Source organism: Tinamus guttatus, unplaced genomic scaffold, assembly GCF_059628265.1.
Source record: "Tinamus guttatus ecotype Peru unplaced genomic scaffold, ASM5962826v1 Tinamus_guttatus_pri_ptg000004l, whole genome shotgun sequence".
Classification (NCBI taxonomy): Eukaryota; Metazoa; Chordata; class Aves; order Tinamiformes; family Tinamidae; genus Tinamus; species Tinamus guttatus.
Window position 1 is genome coordinate 10,348,986 of NW_028288538.1, and position 22,357 is coordinate 10,371,342.

General features: G+C 37.3%; 1 protein-coding gene across 2 annotated transcripts in view; it reads left to right on the plus strand.

The window, feature by feature from the left end:
• Positions 1-3,378: 3,378 nt before the first annotated feature.
• CEP152 (centrosomal protein 152) overlaps positions 3,379-22,357 on the plus strand; it is a 29,098-nt gene continuing 10,119 nt past the window's right edge. For both annotated transcript variants that reach the window (XM_088540281.1, XM_088540290.1), the window contains exons 1-20: positions 3,379-3,482; positions 6,911-7,011; positions 7,257-7,323; positions 7,533-7,874; positions 8,222-8,390; positions 9,001-9,141; positions 10,173-10,312; positions 11,838-12,038; positions 12,696-12,843; positions 14,043-14,134; positions 14,755-14,906; positions 15,852-16,059; positions 16,679-16,792; positions 16,901-17,031; positions 17,199-17,327; positions 17,482-17,617; positions 18,054-18,245; positions 18,831-19,103; positions 19,546-19,677; positions 20,669-21,319. In XM_088540281.1, coding sequence (XP_088396407.1) covers positions 3,396-3,482; positions 6,911-7,011; positions 7,257-7,323; positions 7,533-7,874; positions 8,222-8,390; positions 9,001-9,141; positions 10,173-10,312; positions 11,838-12,038; positions 12,696-12,843; positions 14,043-14,134; positions 14,755-14,906; positions 15,852-16,059; positions 16,679-16,792; positions 16,901-17,031; positions 17,199-17,327; positions 17,482-17,617; positions 18,054-18,245; positions 18,831-19,103; positions 19,546-19,677; positions 20,669-21,319 — 3,606 coding nt within the window. In that variant the 5' untranslated portion in view covers positions 3,379-3,395. The remainder of the gene's footprint in view (positions 3,483-6,910; positions 7,012-7,256; positions 7,324-7,532; positions 7,875-8,221; positions 8,391-9,000; positions 9,142-10,172; positions 10,313-11,837; positions 12,039-12,695; positions 12,844-14,042; positions 14,135-14,754; positions 14,907-15,851; positions 16,060-16,678; positions 16,793-16,900; positions 17,032-17,198; positions 17,328-17,481; positions 17,618-18,053; positions 18,246-18,830; positions 19,104-19,545; positions 19,678-20,668; positions 21,320-22,357) is intronic.

Consider the following 22,357-nt stretch of genomic DNA (forward strand, 5'->3'; position numbering starts at 1 on the left):
TAATACGTAGCTGAAGAAAGGGGAGGGAGGCTTGGGGAAGGAGACTGGTAGTCTGGGTGATGGCATCTTTGAGAAAGTTGTCCCTTTAATGCCTCCTGGCACAATCGGAGACATTCCCTCTGCCTCCCAGCCCACCAGCTTAGTTCAACAAGGCAGAGAGTTGGTGTGGATAGTCCAGCAATCGCTGGAAGAAAAGCCGTGACGCTAAAAGGGAAATCTGGAACTCCTCTTCTTTTGCCCAACGCATTCATGTTAAATGGGATGTATTATCAGAGCTCTTTTCTCTGGAAAGTGGAAAGGGCATATACAAATAAAATAATTGAGGACATAAGTGTTCTTGGAGGGAAAGTCTGATGTAAAAGGTTCACATTTAGAGCAGATTTAAAAGCATCATTTTTGTTTTCTTATTTTCAGCTAATCGGCACAAAATATATTTCATTCCTCAATAGCAACATGAATAAATTACCGAATTACATATATTGAAGCAGTGAGATGCTTTTAAACATTAGTGGCTGGTTTCCTTGACAGAGTCAGGCAGTTCTGATACTTCAAGTCTTCAGAATAAAGATCAAATTTATTTCTGTTCTATCATATCCAACGTTCTCATCTGAGAACAAGGCCCGTAGCAAACGCTTATGCTCAAATTCTATGCCACTGCAAAGCTATTTGGCAAGCAATTATATAAAAGTGGCATATCCGGTCCTTGCATGGTATCCTTTCTACTTGCAGGGCTTATCATACTTCATAAAGTATAAGATCAGCAATCATTTATTGAAGAAAGAAGCAAAAATAGTTGCTTTCCGGAAAATAGGAAAAAGGACTTACTCAGAGCGGCTTTTTTCATCAACACTGAAATGTGTGAAGGTGTCATAGAAAGTAAATATGGGGAATTCCATCTTTACTTAGTAAAAATCAAAATGACGCAAGCATAAAAATGACTAGAGTTGGGACAGCTGATCACAGTTCATGAATTTGGCAGTCAAAACACTGACTTAGGGACTTCATTTTTACTCTACTAATGCGCAAAATTACCTAAATCATTGCATGATGTAAGGATTAGAGTATGACACAATTAAGTACAACATTTTAAATATCACTAACTTGAAGAGTAAACTGGAATCTTTGTATTGTTTCTCTCTCTCTCTTTTTTTTATTTTTTTTTAGTATCTGAACCAAACCGTAAAGGAAAAAAATTTAGGTAATTATGTGCCGGCATAGTGAACAAGTTAGTATCTCAAAAGCTCTTGCTGTAGAAGGGAGAGAACAAAGAAGCCAAGTGGCACAGACAGAATCCAGATCCAGCATGTCCATGCCTTGCAGAAAATAGATTATGTTTCCTGGAATAAATCACATCTATTCTTCTGGAGCAGGAGCTAGGAGCTCAGTTTGTCTTTCCCAGCAGACACAGTATGTGTTCTCCCATGCAGATGCCTTAGTACAAGTAACTATGCTAAAAACTGATGTTGTTGTTTGAATGCTGGAAAGGTTTCCTGACTGTTGTTCTTGAGAAAGTTAGCAGGGATTGTCCAGCACATTTAGATATCTCATTAATTCTTTTCATGCCTGTGGAAAAAAACTGAGGTTGTTACTCTTTTCTGTTCTAATTCGTAGTAGAAGCTCCTGGGAAAAACAGACAGTTTTAACTGAAGAATCACACAGCTTTTTTTTTTTTTTTCTTCAAAGTTCCCATATTTTTTTTTTATAAATTTGCTTGCTTACAACAATAAAAATTATTACAAAAGGTGACCCAACCGCATCTCTGCTATCAAAGCTTCCATCTTCTGCGTGCCCTACAGCTGAGGCAAGTGTCACCAGATGGTGCTGTTACATATCTCCTCTCTGAACAAATGCTCATTGTTCGTGAAACGGTTCTGATTTTTTTTTGAATGGCTGCTAGAGGCAATGCTGCAGAAGAAATTCCTTGAGCTCAGAAAAGCATTTTATTTATTTATTAATTAGCAGATTCGAGGACACGCTGCACCCCTCAAGTGAGAGGTGCTTCCCAGGTGCTTCAGCCTTTATCACCGCGAGGCAGTAAGGGACATCGCTCTTATTGCGTGACGTCACCCCGCCACGCTGTGACCTCACTCGGCTTTCCCCTGGCGACGTCATCGCGCGTTGCCAGGTAACTGCCACGTCACTGCTGCGACATGGCGCCTCCGCCACCTGTGCCCAGCCCCGCCCCCTCGGCTCGTAACGTCACAGGGAAGCCCCGCCCTTGTGCAAGCGCTCACAGCGATTGGCTGGTGGCTTAGCCAACCAGCGAGCCGGACGCCTTCCCGCGGCCACCCGCGCCTCCTTTCAAAGAGCCAACGAGAGGCGCCGCAGCGCAACCAAGCCTGGAGGGAGGGTGGGGCAAGCGTCTCCCGACCGTCCTTCTTCCCACAGAGTGGGGACACCGCTCCCGCGCCGCGCCCGCTGGTTGGAGCCGCGGGCTGTCACTCAAGGGCGGCGGGCCCGGTTTGGTTGTCACGCGGAAGCGCGGCGGGGGCGCTTTTGTTGTGCCCCATGGGAGCGGGCGGCAGTTGCGCGGCGGCGGCGGCTCCGGTGAGCGGCGGCGGCCAGGCCGACTCCGCGCCCGCCGCGCGGGGCCCTCGGGCATGGAGGGAGGCGCCTTCCCCGCCGGGCTGAGGGGGCTTCGGCGGTAACGGCTGCCCGGGGCGGCCTCCAACGGCCGCGGGCCCCAGTGGCGCCAGCACCTCCCGTAGGCCGCGAGGTCCTTGGGGCCGGGGTAGAGGGGTGGAAGCAGCGGGGAGCTCTGTTCGCTCAAAGGACATCAGATTCTCTAAGATCTCCCCTAATAACGGAGTCTCCCTTCACCGTGGAGTCACTTGCCTAGCAATGAAATGCAGACATTAACATCCTACATCTTTAGGATGCAGTTACTGCGGCCTCCTTGTCCTTGGCTACCTGAGTTTCTTTCCACGCAGTAGTCCTTTAAGCCTTCAGTTGATCTGCTGCTTTTTCATTTCTAAAGCTCTTACCCCAGTGCCCAAGTAGCAACCTGCTCCCTGCAGTAAAGCACTGACGTGAGATTGGAGAGTGGCCATAATTACTGGTCTGTATGGGGTGAATGTGTTCAGTGCTATAGCTTAAACTAAATGATGTTGATTCGGATAAGTGAACTTTATTTTTTTGTATTTTTTTTATATAACAAGCTTACATACTCTATTTTAAATGCTCAATTCTTAGAAAGGAGAAGTAATGCTAATGCTGGAAAGCAGAGTAGAATCTCACATAGAGATAATAGGCAATGTTTGTCCTTTTTTAATGTTTGGCTACTTGATTTGGGAAGTGAGGATGATTGTTTTATGACTTTTTTTTTTTTTTTTGCTTATGTGATGTTTTCCTATCTTGTAATAGGTGTTCTGGAAAAACATTATCATTAGAAAACAATGTCCCTTGACTTCGACAGCGGAGCTCTGCAAACTCAGCATGAAGAGGAAGAGTATGACCAAGAGGATTATGCAAGAGAACAAGAGGTGACAATAAATAAATTATTTGTTTGGGAGGCTTGTTTAACTGGCTTCTTTCTGTTTGACAGCATAGAGATCAAACTCTACTTCTTAAGAGTTGCACAAGAAGCAGAGAGAGTGAGGAGATGCATTTTAAGAGCCTTGCAGTGTCATATGTAGGGGCTGTAAGAACGATATCTGTTGGCTATTTAGCAGATGGCTGAGGACCATTGTTGCCTACTGTCTGTGTTCCTTCGTAGCGTCTCTATTTTCTCTATTATGGTTACAATAGCTTCCTTCCCCTTGAAAATCAAGTTAGCTTTGGAAGGAATGAGGAAGCTTTTAAACTTTTGAACAAATGTACTCTAATGTCTAGAGAAAAATATTCAAATATTTTCATTATTGGAGTTCAAACACACTATGCTTTTTTTTTTTTTTTTTTTCTCTCCAGTTTCTTTAATTTCGGAAATGAAATAATCAAAATGGACAGTTAACCTTGAATGTGCACAAAGATTTCTATCGGGTAGTAAATGCTTGTGTCAGCTAAGCCCCACGAAGTATACTTCAGGGATCATTGTGTAGAAGCCAAGTGAAATGCACACAAATATTTACAAAAATGTATGTTAGAGCAATCATTATACAACTTCTAAAGGTGCTGTTGCAAACACTGTAGGGAATATGTTGTATGTTAAAAAAACTTTTACCCTAATAAGGAGTACAAATAGTGAAGTAATTGTAAGGTTATCATAGAAAATAACAGTATAAATAGCATTATAAATTTACAGAGCTGATAGTGTTTTGTTTTTTTTTTTTGTTGTTTTGGTCACTCCAACTTCTATTTTAGCCCCGGTGTGAGGTGCATCCTTCACCCCAAAGATATATTGTGTGTAAATATTGTGTGATGTGTAAAGTGACATTCTAATCTGTAGTCACTAATGCCTGAAACTTTTTGTACTTTTGGAATGCTTCAGTCTAGCAGTAACTTACTGCTTGAATAACAGTTTATTCATATATATTTTTTTCTCTTTGATCATTTGACCTCACTTCACAAAAGGTAGGTCCTTTGTACAGTGCCCTGGTCAAATTACAAATTTCACGGTATGCTGTGTAAGTTGGGTGGGTTGTTTGTTTGGTTGGCTGTTTTGTTTGTTTGTTTTGTTTTGTTTTGTTTTCCTCCTCTTTCTTCCTTCTTTGCAATCTTGGCTCCATCAACATTTTCTGCTTGAAAAGGATCGCCAGTGTCTTAAAGTAAAACTTGATGTTGTGTGAGGAGACTTTCTTTCGTGACCTCTCATGGCGGCTCTCCTGAGCCTCCTTTAGGTTGCTGGTGTCAGTGAGAATAGTTTTGGTAGGCTTTATTTTAAGTCTTTATACTTTAACTGAATGGGAAAATGTCTGGTTTCTGAGCGTTGAGTGCTCTGATAGCAATGAGAGCTGAGCAGTTCTGAAATGGGACTGTGTGCTCCTCCGGTTATGAAGTGAGCTGCTGAGAGTGAACGTGTAATGATTGAAGTACAAGTCAACTCTACTGTCTGTTGAAAATGTTTGGGCCCTGGGGTGGGACTTCTTATATTCTTGCCATGGGTATTATCTTGCATTGCAGAAGAATGGTCTATCCTATTCATAATCCTATTCATGAAGGAGAATGGATGTGGGGACAGTTTCTAGAATATGTTTTACTTTTCCCCTTTGTAACAGCGTTGTGCAAAGCAGTCTCTTTGGAGTAAGTTAGTGATAATTGTTGTAGGTTATGCAATTTAGAACTGGGGCAGTCTGAGGCTCCCAGAACTGTATGTGTTATAGGGATTTCAGTGGGCTGTAATGTCTAGCAGACTCACTTAATCTCACAGCAAATCCTTCATTTTTATCCGTACTATTAATGTATTCATGAGATTTGAAGAGAGGTAGTAAATTATTTTCTCAAAAGATGGACAAGTTTGATCTTGATGCCTGTCACATGGGGTAGCCCAACTTACATGAGAAATCCTTGCTGCATGAGACAAAGCTAAAAATCAGAATTAGGGCATGACTTATTACATACTAGGTTACTGAATGCTGTGTAAGTTTTAGGGATTTTTTCTTTTTTTTGAGTATAAACTTAAAAATAGGGTTGTGCTGCTGCACAAATGAAATAGGCTTCCCTTTATACAAGAACTTTTTTATCGCAATGACTATTTTGGTAATGAAAATGTATTGTGTTATGTATCGTCTGTTAGTTCAGGGGAGAAAAATGGTTTTTTTTCCCCCTCTTGAAGGGAGATGACCTCCTGGATATGTATTTTAGTCATAAATGTGGGTGGGTGTTTCTGAGATCCCCTAAGCAGTTCTTTGTGAAGAATCTTCATGCATACAAGAAATGGATTTGCAAGAAAAAAACATTAGCCCTTCCATTTCTTCTTTTTTGCCTTATTCTTGTAAAAAAAAAAAAAAGTAGTAGTAAACTGCCCATGCAATTTATTTTAAAAAAAAATCTCATTTTCTTCCTTTTCTTAAAAAGCATTGTGGCAACTTTGGTTTTTTGGTACTTAGATTTTTCCAAAGTGTTCCCATGATTTTAAAGATACCATCTGTTTTAAATGAAGTTGTCTTATTTCAATGCGGTTGCTTGTCCTTGTGTTCAATGCTTATGAAGTATTATATAAGCTTTTATCAAATTCTGGAAAATCTCTATAGAAATGTCTGTAAAATACAAGAGCTATAAAATATCAGTTTTAAATGTACTCCTGGGTGGGTTGTGGTACATTTTCATACAAGAATACATAGTAAATCTTCTTAATCCTAATTTACAATGTAAATTAATCACATTGATTATTCACATGTCACTGTTCTGCATGCTGACGAGTTGTACGAATCAGCAAATGTTGCTGGTCATTCTGTGGCAATTGTCTTTGACCAGGGACTGATCAGACAGGTCATGCTATTTTATCTTGGTTTTTGGCTGCCACCTAAAGGGCCACAACTACCTTTTTTCTGAATTCAAAGTGTGTGCGTGGTGTTTTTTGTTTGTTGGTTTTTTTTGCGTTCAGTTGCTTAAAAGCTTCATGTAGGCAGACCACTAATCACTGCAATTCTGACTTGTACATAGTAACAACAACTGGCATTTTCTTATCATGTTTTCAATTCAGGCTCCTCTGAGCATATTTTGAATGTCTACTCTTCAAGGAGGAGAACACTTTGCTTGAGAAGTTGTAAATTAGTCTTCAAAAGCAGTCTGTTCTGTAACAAGTCAATGTGGTGGCCTCTGCTTCACCTTTTATGCTTACTGGAAGAATCACTAGCTCTAGTATGTGAGGCTTAGTGATATCAGTGCTGTAACAGGATGACATCTTTTCAGTGGAGGAAGAAAACATATATTTTATGCAAGCAGCCTGATCCTCTGCCTGTTTTGCTTTAGGCTGCATATGTTTGCTTATCTTATTTTGAAAAGAAATATCATGTGTGTTATTCTGTTTCAGCTGCAACAACTATTGACAGATCTCCCCCATGATATGCTGGAAGACAGTGGAGACCAGCTCTCCAGCTATTCGGACAGTAGCATTCATGAGAATGAAGAGCAGTAAGGCTTTTTTTGTTTTCTTTTTTTTTTCTTTTTTTTAAATTTAGGTTGTACTTTTGAGATGGAGTAAAATCTCACATAATCAAGTCCATAGAAACAATCTAAAAAAAAATAGGATCCATACTGTAATTCATAGTAGGGCTTGGGTTGCCTGGGAAACAAAGTAGATGTCAGTTAATTGAATTAAGGTTTTTGTTTTGTTTTTCTAGTATTATATAATAGTAAAGCCATCTGTATTTTTCCAGATCACATGAGCCCTGGGAGCATGATGGAAGGTGGAATGATCATCCATTGATTAATGATTGTCAGAATGCAAGTATTTTTTCTAAGCAGTCATCTAACTAATAGAAACTGCATGTTCAGAATTACTAATTTTTCTTGAAATTAATTAGAAAAGTGCTTTTAATGTAGGTGTTCTGTTTTCCTATTCAGTAGAATTATTTGTTTTCTGTTGATAACCCCATAAAGAAAAGAAATCTGAGTTTTGATAAAACAATTCCAAATCTTTTATCCGTTCATAGGGTTATGAACAAGGACAAAATCTGTTCTCTGAGCAGTTGTTGTGTGACCAGCAAAATAACCACATTGAAAAACCTTCGAAGAATTGGAATGGCCTATGTAATGATGAAGAAAAACGTTTGTATGAGATTAAGGAAGATTATGGTGGCCAAACCAGTCAAGAGGATTCCAGAGATGTGTATCTTGGCAGAGATGGGTATAGTGCTCCAAGCTGCTACCAACAGAGCAATGTGTATCATCTTCCAGAAAACTTCAGGCCCTATATGAATGGCCATAAACCAGAAATGAATAGTCAGCAAAGTAAAATAGTAATTTTTCCGGACACTTCAAAGGACCATCTTAAGGTATTTTAGAAGCTGATATATATTTGCCTCTTTTGGAAAGATTTCACAGGTATATAGCTGCTGGCAGTAATATTTATAGATGTTTTTGCTTCAGAGTTCCTCTTGATTGTCCTGTCTGGCTAGCTAGTCACAAGGTGCAGTTTGTGAGTGTGATGTAAATTTCGATGAGGGTTTCCAATTTAAGAGGAATGGATGAAGTTAAGTGCATACTTAAAGGCTTTGCTGGATTAGAGCCTAAAATCGGAGTTATGGTTAATGTCAATATGTAAATCAAAAGGAAAAATACTTTAATTGAGCAAGACTACAGTTGTAGCTTATATTTATTTGCTCTTATATTGTCACAGCAGCAGTTTGGTGCATCCGAAGTTGTTAGTGGCCAGTCCGTAGAATCTTACAAAGTGACATATAAACCATACCAAAATGGCATTCAGCAAAAAGTTCCGATAACTCAAGAAGGGACCAGAAGAAATGAAGTCTTTGAAGATTTGCAGCACGAATTTCTGGGCAGTGGTGAAAGTAAGTTTTTTGTTCGTTAGTCTTGGAAAAAGTCCAATATCTATTTCAATAGAACAACTAAAAATGTTAATGAACAGGAGAATCGTGTATTCTTTTTTTTTCTTTATTATGTTCCACTCTACACACACATGTGTATATATATATATATATATATATTTTTCTTGGGGGACATTGACCTTATAGGATATTGAAAAAGGTAAATTTGATTAGTGAGGCTTTGAACAATAAGAAACAAAAGCTAGATGCGCTTGGAGCTGGATGCGCTTTTCTGTGAAGTGCACCTAAAATGAGAGAGCAACTTTGCTCTGTTCCCTTTAGGCATCTTGAAGAAAACTTTGCAACTGTCAGTGAACTGCCTGTGAGTTTACAGCATATAAATATTTATCTCTGAGCTTGTTATTAGTGATTGCCAGAAAACTATAGACAATGCACACCTAATAGAGCAATTGAGGTGACATGAGTGTAACAGGCAAAAAAGATGTGCTTCTGTGTACCAACAGTGAATTTGGCACTGTATGAGAGAATTTCTCAGGGGCGGAAATCATTTATGGTTATGACTTTAGTTGATTGCAGTTATGCTGACTTGTCTGCACACTTTTAAATTTGGCAGATTCTTCTGAGAACATGCAAATTATTCAGCTTCAAGTTCTGAATAAAGCAAGAGAAAGACAACTGGAAGAACTTAACGAAAAGCTAGAAGAGAGTGCACAGCAGATTAGATATTTGAATCATCAGCTTTCAATGGTCAAAGGTAAAATGTTTTTATAAAAATCTTTAATTTCTAGAATTAGTGATATCTAGCAGCTTGCTTGTTCTGAAGTTTGTTTAGTTAGTATTGATTGTATTTATGAGATTGATTTGTAATCAGGTGTGGATCTAACTCTCAAAATTATTTGAGGTAAGAAACTGAAATGAGACTTTTCTGCTAACTTGCTGCTATTGGCTATTTTCTTTCAGCTGGAGAGTAACCTGAAGTATCTTAACATCTGTTAAATGTACTGGCATAGTCTGTGACTTTTTGTCAAGAATTTACAGAAGTTATTGTCATGATAAGACTCTGATTCAGTAAAATATTATCATCCAGACAATGTGCTGGCAAATACATAGAATAAATGCTCCTTTAGATTGGAGCCTAACTTGACTTTTACTGTATTGATTCTCAAGACCACCATCATATTTCAGGCTTCCCATGTGCTAGACATTAGAAACATACAGAAAAATCGATAGTTTGCCAAAGCAGTGAGTTAAAGTACCAAAAAAAGGGAAACAATGGGAGAAAGATGCCCCTCTAACCCAAAAAAAAAAAAAAGATACTTTAACTGAGCAATTTTCTGGAGTGTATATAGATAGAAGTTCCTCCGAAGCGATAAAGCTGACATGGAGGCTGGTGATTGTCTTGGTCTGTTTTTATTTTTTATATTTTGCTGCAGGAATAGGCAAGGACGAGTCATGAGCCTGGAGAATAAAGAACGATGTATAGTATGCAAAAAGAGCACAAAAAGATTTAAAAAAATTAAAAATGGCTGTTAGCTGTTTCACTGTGTCTTGGTTCTTAGCGCCAACACAACAGTGGAGTGCCGAGGGCACAACCTTTGAGTGCTGCTACCTGTCCCAGGGAGAACCCAATTGCTGTAGGTGGAGATTGGCTTTTTGTGATCTCTTGTCTCAAGTAGAGCTGGGGGAGCTTGGTTCTGTGCAGTAGGGTACTGAACAATCATGTTCTGTGTACTTGTTGAATGGATGTTGTTCCTTGTTTCTCTCAATTACTGTGTCTCTTTTAAGATGAAAAAGATGGTTTGGCTGTTAGTCTTCATGAGTCTCAAAAACTCTATCAGAATGGAAAAGACCGGGAGGTACATCTTGAAGGTCAAATAAAAGCACTTGAAACCCAAATTCAGACTCTTACTGCCAATGAGGAACAGGTACTATTAATTGTTTTTAACCTCTTAATTGTAGAAGACATATACGGTTATATCTGGTGCTTTTGCATTAAACATAAATATTACCTGTCTCGCATAGAGGAGAAGCTTTTATTCTGTTGATTCGATCACGAATTTCTGTTAATTATCAGAAACTGAATAGGATGCTTTGGTGGAAAAACAGCTTGTTGCTTAAATCTAGGCACTATATGAGGATTCTAGCAATTCTTGCCTGGAAAATCTGTGAACTGGCCTACAGAATATTGGAGCAAAAGTTAAATGAGTATAATTTTAGCTTGTTTCAGTAAATTGGATCAGAAGTATTTTGTCAGTATTCACTTAGCAGCTTGAGCCATACCTGTGGCTTTGAAAAACAGTCACATTACCTACTAATATAGATGATTCAAATGCTAGATGTTAATGTCAAGAGCCTTCTTTAATGATGACTTTTTAATACATTATGTTTTTGGACCATCTTTTGGTTTTAAATGAGTCTCTTTGGCTGCAGCAGGCAGACTCTAATGAAAACAGTTATTTTGACCTATTGCATTCCTTAAGCCATGTTAATAAATTTTTTTCACTCAGCTTTTTTTTTTTCCCTCTCCTCCCTCTCCTTATTGTCTATTCCTGTCTGACATGCCCCATGGGATGCTTTATAAGGCTTTTGCTGTTACTCCCCTGTTTCTGTGACTCAAAACAGGATGTTTTTACTTTTTGGTAGATAAATATACTGGAATTCAGATTGTGCTGATTATCTTAACAGCACAAAACTGTAATCAGTTTTAAGGACTCCTTCTTCCTTTCCCCCTTCCAAGTAATAAAAATATAAAATCTGGGACAGGAGACAAGAACTGAGTATTTTGAGGAGCATATTTTACCATCAGCTCTCAGATGTAAAATGAAAGGCCTCTTCATGTAGGGATTCTTGAAGTAGAAAAGCTTCCATTTTTAAACAGGATTGTATCAACCTGCTCTGCTTTCCTTAAATTTTTTCCTTGCCATCTATGAAGGAGCAATAACCCCTTCTGGTTAGTGCTACTAACTTGCTTTTGTTGGGCAGGAGATGGTCAAACTACCTACGTAAACAGAATGCAATTGCTTAATTTATCTCCTGGTGCTCCTTGTTCCTCAAGGCAGTGACTGGTTATTTTAGGATAGTTTTTAGACAAAAATGCAAGCGAACTGTTCATAAATACTGTTTTGGTGTGGGTGGATTATTTTTTGTCTTTGCCAGAATGCACTGAAACAGTGAAGACCCAGCACAAGGGAAATCAAATTCTCAGTTAGGTAACTGAATAGAGGGAAGTAGTGGTAGACTAAGTCCATGATTGTACTGATGCTATTTTGACCCTTTTGTTTAGTACTAGTTTGATGGGATGATTTCTTTTGTCTTTCTAGATCTAGGTGCAGATTTCCCCAGTTAATGCTCCTTTACAACATGATGATTTATTGAAGAATTTGAATTTTTGAGATATCTCGAGTTTTGTGTAGGTATATGATAATGTTATATATAATACTGTTCCTACAGCTATTGAAACAGTCCAAAGTGGCAGAGGTAGCCATGGAAAGCATGAAGAAGCAGCTGTTAGAACTTCAGCGGTCAGATGCGCTTCAGCGAGCCCGAGAGCAACATGAGGCCATTATTTCAGCACTCAAGCAAAAGTATGAAAAGCAAGTTACAGCATTAGAGCAGAAACTTGATGCTACAAGCTCTGCGCTCCGAGAGCAGGTGAGAACGGATCTGGGGACACTGTTGCAGGTGCTGTAGAGTTCCACAGCTGTTCTGAACAACACTTCTTGAACTGTAATCAGTATTTTTCCCTTCTGAAAGTTGTTAATGAAATGGAAAGTTATTCATAAGTTTCAATATTATGGAGCTTATGTGATATGTTCTCATACAAATCTCGGACAGTGATATTGTGGGAGTTTGCATATAGCAGATGCAGAGAAGCAGGTGCTCTGTTTTGAGAAAATAAAAATATTTAGGAATAAGTCTGCAACTTGAGAAATGCTCCCATAATATGTTACAAGACAAACTGTTTAACAAACTGACTAATCCCCAAGCTTTGCTCTCAGATTGATTAAGGGTTTCTAACACTGGGACAGGTGCTTTATTTTAGAAGTGGAGGATTAAAAAGGACATGTGAGGTGGGGCCGAGCTGTTTAAGGTGGTACTTGATATGGCCAGTAGGATTTGTCGTATTATTGTGCAACTTATTATTCTGCTTAACATTTAAGTTGGTTATGCTATTAAATACATTCAAAAGGTGTACTACACTCCTATGTAGTCCTCAGGAGCTCTTTTTTCCACATGAGAAACTAAATTCGCTTTCTTTAAAATTCCTTTCTTGTTTGGAATATGAATAAAAATCATCTTGCTTCCCAGAAAGAGCTTTGCAGTAACCTAGGAGAACATGTTAAGCAACTTGAAAGAACACTAGAAGAAAACAAATGTGAAAAAACTGAAATAATAAACCGACTGACAAAGAGCCTAGAAGAAAGTCAAAAGCAATGTGCAAACCTACTGCAAACAGGTCAGTCTTTTGTTCATACATTATCTTTCCTGGCAGACATGACTAAACTTTTTGAAGCATAGAATAGCACATTATTATTGAAATGGGATCTAAATAAGTCAAAATGCAGGTTGCTATCCAGTACTTCAGCCAGATTTAACTGAAATTCAGTCTAAATAAAAGGTCGAGTAGAAATATACACATCCTCAAATTAAAGCTTCTAGTTTTTTAAAAAGTTTGAATGTATACAGTCGTAACTTTGATTTCAGTAGGTAAGTATTTCTGAGCAGAGCTGTGCTGTTGCACACAGTTCTGTACTACAGCAAAAGAATAACTTGGTGTGTATATTGCATTCCACATTCAAATTTAATGAAAAATAATTGTTTCTGTAGGTGGCAGTTAATTCCTCCCCCCTTCCCTAAGAATTAGCATCAATAGAATTATTGTAGTGTGTGGCATTTTCTTGCCATTTAGGTATGTATGTAGCTTTGAAGGAGGTTTTTAGTTTCTTGTTATGTCTTTTTATAGAGTTCAACCATCTTGACTAAATTAAATGTTTGCTTTATTGGGTACTGATTTGAAAGCATGCTCTGCTTGAGAACCGATAATCTATGAAAATAATCAGTGTCCAAAAATGTTAGGGTGAAAGTCATATTTTTTTTTTAAATATTAATATGTAATTATGAATGCAATAGGGTATTTAACAGTGTAACTCTCAAGTGAAGAACGAGAGTGGCTTTGCGGTGTGCTATATTCATCAAATAACCTAAAGAAATAAAAAGTGTCCACTGCATAAGGCTAATCCATTAATTTGGGGAGGAGGGGAAGGTGACCTTTTTTAAGATAATCCTGTTCCTCCTACCTTTCTGGCACAGGTACATGATTCTGTTTTTGCTTCTGGTGATATGCAAGGACAGTGAATATTTGTGATATCTTGGTACTCATGGCGTTTAATTTTAAATCTACTATTAAAAAATCTGAAGAAATAAGACCACTATAATAGTTCTAAACTTTAAACAAGCTGTTCAGAATGGTAGTAACCTTCACTATAATTTTTTTGTATTTCATATGAGGGAGCTAAAGGAGACAGAATAATGCCTTTTATGAGAGTCAGTGTCACTATTTTTAACTGAGCTTTTTTTTTTTTCCGTGTCATCATTCTTCTTGCATATTTATATTTCTGTCTCTCCCTCTTCCCTGTTCTTTCCTTCTTGCAACAGGCTCGATACAGGAGACAAATCAGTTACGGCTTCAACTGCAACAAGCTCAGTCTGCACACATGATAAGCAATAACATGAACAAGGCTTTGCAGGTTAATTAATTTTACTAAATATGTTACCACTTTTTTTCTAGAGAGATTTGTTATGAGTAAGAGATTGGTAGGTTGAAACTTTTTGCATGTTGTGGGAAACACATTTCTCTTCAGTAAAGGATTATCTATTCTTTCTTCCTCCATTATTGCGTGTTGGATCTGTTTTTCATTTAAAGAAATATATTGTTTGCAGGTATATCGGGTTTGCACTACTAATATCCTACATCTAGTTAGTCTGTTTATGGAACAAGAAAAATGTAGATTTGCAATTGGTATGTTTAGATATGACCAAGAATCTCATAAATAAGGCTATGGGAATAATTAAAAATACTATGTTTTGAGATGTGCCTTTTGCCAATAAGAGGGCGTACTAAGTGATGGAAAACAATCCTCACTTAAATTGCAGGTTTCCCTTACATTTGCTGGAGGAATGATAGTGTAAAAAAAAAAAAAAAAAAACGTGTTTTGAGAAATTAAATGAATGCTGGAGTATTTCAATAAATAGAGTTAGAAATAAGACCACTATATATCGCCTTTCTAAGAAGAACTGTCACTTGAACTGGTTCGTTAGCTTGCAGTTTCTCAGCTCTATATGACTTATTTCTGTTCCTTCCTTTAAGGAAGAATTAATGGAACTGAAGAAAGAAATAACTCTGTATGAATCTGCTGCCAAACTTGGAGTATTTCTGAATGATGCAGGTGGAGAGCTGAGTGAATCTTATGTAGATCTGGGAATTAAACAATTCGACTGGAAAAAATCAAGATTTTGCAGGTATTGAATCATTCTTAGTCAAAGCAAAATCTAAAACTCTTAAGAAATTATACATAATATCTGATTTTTCAGTGAAAGATAGTCATTTAGGATCAATATGTAATTCAAAATATTTGAAATCATGTATATATTGTCAGGGCATCTGGAAGACATGAAACCAAATTAATACCATAATTTGGATTCCTAATTACTGGTTAACAAATATTTGGAATTTATAAGTCCAATATTGCCTTATTTTGGAGGGAGGGGATATTAGAAAATGAAGTAGATGCATCTTTTTACTCTAAGTTGCTCTAAAAACTTCTGATTAAAACTTTTCTGTTAATTACTAGTAGAGTAGGAGAGAAAGCATTTCCCAGGTGCAACCGAGTAATCAGGAAGTTGTTGTAATGCAATCAGCATTACATGGACGGGCAACTGGCTCGTGTTCCAGAAACCTTGAGCTCTGCTTAACTGTAGCTTATTCCAAATGGGTAAAATCTGGCATATCTAGGAGGGATTATAGTAATTTGCTTGGACACTTAATGTGTCTGCAGACAACAACTTAATGTCTCAGTAAAAGGCAACCATATCTTCACACATTTCTAGGGGTGGACTTCATGCTAATTATGGGGATATCTGCGTAGATACCATTGCGCTGAAACGATTTTGCTTAGCTACTTAATTCTAAAGCTATCTCTTAATACAATTAATCAAGAGTTGTTTCAAAACACCTCACAAAATGGAAAAAAAACCCACTTTTCTATATGTTAATTACAACATGACTGATTAAAACATAAAACTTTTGTGTTTATTTCTCTTATACTTGAACCACTGTCTTACCAATAGAATTAGTTGTTCTTTTACTACAACTAACTTTCAAGTATCTGTGTGTACGTGTGTGTAGCATATTTTTGCTTGTTTTTGTGTTTTATAAAATGGAATTGGTTGTGTCTTCCCTACTAGTGCAATAAAAAATAGAGACCCAGACAAAGAACTTTCTAAAGATGAAATTATCGTAGAACTAAAAGCTGAACTAGAACGGTCATTGAGCAGTAATAAAACAAAGAGAAACCAGGTTACTCAATTGCAGAATGACCTTAAAGATTGCCAGAAAGCATTAGAAGAATGCAAACAGCTGCTGAAAGCAGAAGAAGCATCAAAAGCCTTAGAGGTTTGTTTTTTTTGTTGTTTTGTTTTGTTTTTCCTGACGTTAAAATAAAAAAGGTACTGGATTTAAGTGAACCAAACCAATGTTTAAATTTCTTATGATAACAGACCGAAGAATGAACTTAAAGCTGTGTATTTATTACAATTAAGCAAACCTGTGTTTGATGCTCAGGTCAATTTTGCTGTTTTGGTGCTATTTCCTTCTGCCTTTTTTTTTTTTTTTTTCTCCTTCCCTCCCTTCCAAGGTCGGGGGTGGGGGGGGGGAAGAGTGGGATCAGAACTCTTCCACTGATGAAAGTTATTGTCATTTAGTCTCAAAAAAGACCTCATAATTTCTGGGAGAAAGCTGAGAGTATCAGGTTGTACATGGAAAGTATGCTCCCAAAGGGATGGTAGTTGCCAGTGAGCCTGCAAACAGGCTTTTGCACATGCTCTTTGGAACTTCAAAAATCCTATGAATTTCAAGAATTCATCTGGAATAACAGTGATACTATTTTTGCTGTGATCATTTCCTTCGTTCTTTTGTAAAATACTTATTCAGAGGTTAACTTTTTTTAAAAAAGCGTCAACTTCCCAAACAAGTCTATCTTGAAAGATCTGACTTTAATTTTGTTTGGTTTTAGCCTGTGAAAAATCTGAATGATACTTTAGTGGCTAGTCCACCTGTTTCTGATAATCTTAAGGAAGAAGTTCTGAGACTCAGAAAGTCTAATGAAACTTTGATGCAAGAAGTTCAGGTGAGATTGAAAAGCTGTATATTCCTATAAATAAAAAACCTCAGTAAAATAGTGCCCAAATCTGCAATTAAAGTTTCCTTAAAACCCTTTTATTTGACTTTTGTCCAGAACCATGCTCTGACTATTGAAGAGCTGAAATCAAATGAGGAAAAACTGAAAAATTCAAATCAAGATCTCTGTTTTCAGATGAGACAGATGATTCAAGATTTTGATGAGGATAAACAAGAAGCCATTGACAGGTAAGCCTTACTTCTGTTTACTAACTTTAATCCTGTTTGTTTGTGCGTGTGAATTTTTGCACCAGTTATCTATAAGGAAGAGCAGCATTAAAACCATAGTTTTACTCTAAAAAGAAAACAATAAATAAATAATTTACTCTTCGTGTTTTCCTCTTTGCAAATCACAGGTGTGAAAGAATGTATCAGCAACATCATGAGGATACAAAAGCCCAGTTGGAGAAAGACCTTATAGAGAAATATACCGAAGAAAAACAGCAGCTTATTCAGGCTTATGAAGAGACAATATCACAGTTTAAGTAAGGCTTGTTCTTTTGGTTCTTACTCAAAATTTTCAGTACTTTCTCTCATCACTCAATGCTAGTTACTCTTTTTACAAAAGAGAAAAAAAAAGCTTGCTATTTGCTGAATGTAAAGACTTATAATAACTTATAAATAATATGTGATCTGAAGGGCTGACATAGAGGTGCTGAACAAAGAGATGACTGCAGTGAAGGAATGTTATATATCAGTTTGTGGTGAGAAGGACATCTTGGAAGCTACCTTAAAGCAGAAGTTTGAGGAGGAGCAGCAGCTGAAGGAAGACAAGGTAATGATGAAAATACCTATAAATCTCTCATTTCAGACTGTTTTATTTTTAAGGTATATCAAGAAATGTATTTAATTGCTTTTGAGAAGATTTTTGGAAACTATGCAGTTATATCAGAAACTTAACAAGAGTGGGCTGTTGGTTGTTCATTTAACTTGGTAGGTGTCTTATAGATAAAAATATAGAAGTAACCCCTCCCACTAGCTACTTATTTTCATAGTGGTTTTTCTAAAATCATGTTTATGACCCTTTATGGGGCTGAGTCAGCAATGGGAATTTTTATATTTGACACTTTTCCAACAAAACACTTGGTGATGATGGAAGTTGTCATCTCATTATTGAAAACTCTAATGCAAAGATACTATTAAATAATAAATTGAATTTAAATCTTTGATTTAAAATCTTGTTTTGCTTTTTAACCCCCCTCCCTCCCCAGGTTAAGAAGCAACTACTACAAGAGAAGGAAGACGCACTTCGCAACCAGAGGATGGAGCTTGAGGAGAAGTACAACATTTCTATTATAGCAGCAAAGAACCAATGGCTGAAAGAAAAAGAAATTTATATTAAACAGCAGGTTGAAAAGGAAGTTGCATTAGTTAAAATCCACTGGGAGAAGGAAGAGAAGGAGGTGTGGAGCTTATACTGGGGGTTTTGAAATACTTTTTTTTTTTTTCTCAGAAGAAAATACACTTGTAAATTATTAATTTGCCATTTCAAATAGTTGTAAAGGATCTGTATTTGTAGACATTTCTGAAGTCAAGTAGGTATTACATGCACTGTAGAGATGTCTTACTTCAGCAGGTTATTAGCTATGATTATATTTTCAACCTAGTGTCTTGAGTGAATGTTTACACAAAGGAGTTTTATATGGCCCCCAAATAAAAGACAGAAAGTGCATCTCCCAACCCCTTTACAAAAGGTATAGCCAGAAGGGTACTTGTGGGGAGGAAGGAAGGACCAGACATAAAAGGACCTAGTAAGAAATGTCTCGAAGTTTAAATTTTGTTTTTCTTCAGCAATGTAGATACCTGATTTGGAAGGAAGAAATGCACTGACTTCTGAACATGTTTTGCTCCTCTGTCAGGGAGGATTACTGGTATAAAATCAATTTCCCCAGCATGGATTTTGTTCTTCTTAGATGATGGTGCAGTTTGATTTACTTAGACATTGGGGAGATTTCTTTTTAAAAATATATATATATTTTCTTCCATAGAAAAAAGAACAAGTCATTGCAAAAATAGAAAGAGAATGGCAAAGTAGACTGGAAGAAACAAGAAGAATTTTAGTTGAATATAATGACTACAGCACCCAAACTGATCAAATAACGGTTACGGATGAAAGCTCATCTAAAGAGTTAGCAAGGATTGTTGAGGACCAGAAACTGCAGCTCCAGAAGGCATTGAAAGAAAAGATGGCCTCTGAAGAGGCCTTAAAAGAACTTGAAATAGAACTGGAAAATAAATACCATAAAAATCTTTCCAGCCAGGTAACAAATAATTATTCTGTCTGCCTGGAGCCTGTAAACTGACATGTGCAAATGTGCAGAATAGACCTAGATAAATTTTTAAGCACTGTCACCTTACCTGTTCTTGGGTAAACTCTGCTCATTATTTACTGAAGAAGCAGTAACATATTTTGTAGTTGTTATTTTTTCACACTTTACACAGTTGGTGAAATTCTGCAGGAATTTTGAACAGAACTGAGCATAACTGACATAGTTTTATACCTTTTTCTTTTAAGGAAAAAATGGCTTGAAATTGTTATTATTTTAGTAGATGAGAACAAGAAATGCAGAAGATGCAGGAAGTCTGATTTATTTTTTATTTCTATATACGTAATCTAAACTAACTCTTCACTGCTTTGTTTAAGTAGCAATGAAATTGTTTTCAATTGTGGTCGTTAAAGTAGCTTCTTTTCCCTGTTTATAGGTAGATGCAGCTTTAACACAAGCTCATGCTAGGTGGCTTCAAGAATTAACAGACCTCAAAGAGTATAAAATAAATCTAAAGGCAGAACAGGAAAAATGGGAAAGGGAGCATGCAGAGAGTGCAGCAAAACAGGTAGCACAGAATACTTGTGTTTTATATGTACTGCTAAACTGTTCACTGTTCTAACTCTTGTATACAACCTGAGAACGTTTACAGACCGAATTGGGGAATCATTAACGAGACATATTTCTAGTGTCCTTTGGCATTGAGGGTTTTTTGCCTGCAGGATTATGTTTTTTATGAGAATTTGAAAATGATTTCTGAAAGATTGCTAGTGATTCAATATGAGAGAGAAAATATGAAAATGACTGCAGAGCGAATTGGTGGGTAATGCAGAACCAGAGAAGTTTATAGTTGGGTGAGTACAAAAGATAGGAGTTATTAATAACTAATAGGAGTTATTGGGCAGAGAGGTTTTAACTATACCTTATATGGTATATACTGGATTGGAACTGATGGATTGTTCTGTCCAGGTTGTCAACATCTAAGGAAGGATATCGATATTCTGTGGCACTTTTGTGTCAGATTATTAAAGCAAGCCTATTAACAAGATCACGTGCCCTTTTTCCTTTAAAGGGGGCATACTTAAGTCTTTTGATTGGATTGCTTCATGCCAGTCATAGAATAACAGAACATCTTAGTTTGGAAGGGAAATCTGGTGGTTGTACCTCCTTCTTCAAACTGGGGCTGAATTGGTCATTCAGTCAAGCTGATGTTTATGCCAGATAAGCATTCATTCTTTGCTGAAAACACTGGCTTTGTACATCCAGGAAATGGAAGAGTAGGGATCCTCGAGGATCTCCATAAAAAGCTGCAGCCCTTTCTGGCTGAAAAGGATTTTGTGGCCTTAAATGAGTGACCCCTTTAAAGTCTTTCTATATTGTAGGGAGTGAGGGGATGTGTGCGGGAAAGGCTGTTGGTTTATCTTAGTCAGCAGTACAGTGAAATTCATGTATGGTGGTGATATTCAGGTATTCTTGACTCTTGATGTAGTTAATTATGTAGTGCATTGTGCTTTAAAATGAATTGTTTGTTAATGAGCTGTCTCTGTTATATTCACCAGTTAGCTCTAGTTCTCTCAGCTGCTGAAGAGAAATGGAAGAAAGAATTGGAGAATACAGAGAAATCTGGACCAAGAGTGAAAGAACTTGAAGAAAAGGTCCTTTCTCTAAGAAAGGAATTGGAGCTAAAGAAAGAAGAAATCCCTGCCACTATCAAAGCAGAAGTAGCAAAAGCTCGTGCTCAGTGGAACAAAGAAAAGCAAGAAGAAATCCTTCAGATCCGGGAGCAGAATGAAAGAGACTACCGTTCATTTTTAGATGATCATAGAAACAAAATCAAAGAGGTACTTGCAACAGCAAAGGAAGATCTTGTAAAGCAGAAAAATGACCTGTCTATTCAGAAAGAGGCAGAAATAAAGATGTTGCTAGACCAAAAGCAGCGAGAATGGGAGGGTCAGCAAACAAAGAGACTCCAGAATGAAATTAATCAATATGAGGAGAGGATGCTGTTTGAGCTGGAGGCCTTATTAAGAGAAATCCATGAAGAACTAGTCAACTGCACAAATAACGAGCCGTCTTGGAAGGATCAGTGCTTCACCACTCCTTCTGAATTAAATCATCAATGTAAAGAGAAACTAAAGGCTTGCCTACAGAAGGCCTACAGAAGCACAATTTACATAGTTCTAGCAAAGGCTGAGCAAGAATGGAAAGAGGTAATGTTTCTGTAAACTACAACTACCAACCAGAAGAGAGATTTAGGAAATGATAATTTGACCCTACATTATTTTTTGGTAATTTAAAAAAAAAAAAAAATCATCATAATCCTGAGAATCAGGCCTACATTTGAGTTCATTAATAGCAGTCCATTAGAATTGTAAAAAGAAGCTAAATCTACCTCTGACAGGTGAAAAGGAAGAAGGTAGGTGTAGCTTTCACATTCTTAATGCTTAAGTTAGAGAAAATCTGGTTAGAAATCACAGTAATGACTTCTAGTATTAGAAATAATGTGATCCATCATCTTCAGTTTGGGAGCTTGTTAAGAACCTCTTGTGATCTTTAGACTGGTAGGTCAATAATTAGGGCTGTGAGCTGTCGGACCAGTCTATGCGATGAGTGCAGGTACACCCTGGAGTAGGATGACGATTGCACAGTATTGGTCTGACACCACGGTTCCAACAGCTAATGCATCTGTAGTGGTGGAGTGCCATCATTTTAGCTAGTTGCCTTAATTGCCATTAAGGTAAGCCAAGTTAAAGTAAAAACAAATCTAAGGTAAAAGCAAATCTAACCAAAAAGCAGAAAACTGTACTCCAAAATGGGTTATTTAGAGAAGCTTATGACGACAGACAGAAAATCATGCTTATTAAGGTTTTGAGTTATGTCCAAATGTTCCCCTGCCACGTATATCAAGTGACAAACTGAAATATTCACTATGTGTGGTAAGGCTCGTGGTCTATACGTGTTTGCTCATGCCTTTGTGTACTTAACAAGTATTAGGCACATACCCTTTTAAAACAGGTTTGCTGCAGCTTATTCTTATAATCCTGACAAGCCTTTAAGGAAAGAACCCCCAAAACATGGTTTTGCACCTCACTCTACAGGGTGTTTGTTAGAAACAGTATGTCATTGATATCCCTATGATTTCTTTTTTTAATTTTTTTTTTGAGGCAAAGTAAAACAAAATATTTTCCTAATTGCAACAGAACACAAAATAAATGATAAATAAACATAGCTGAAGCACTCTGGCTCAT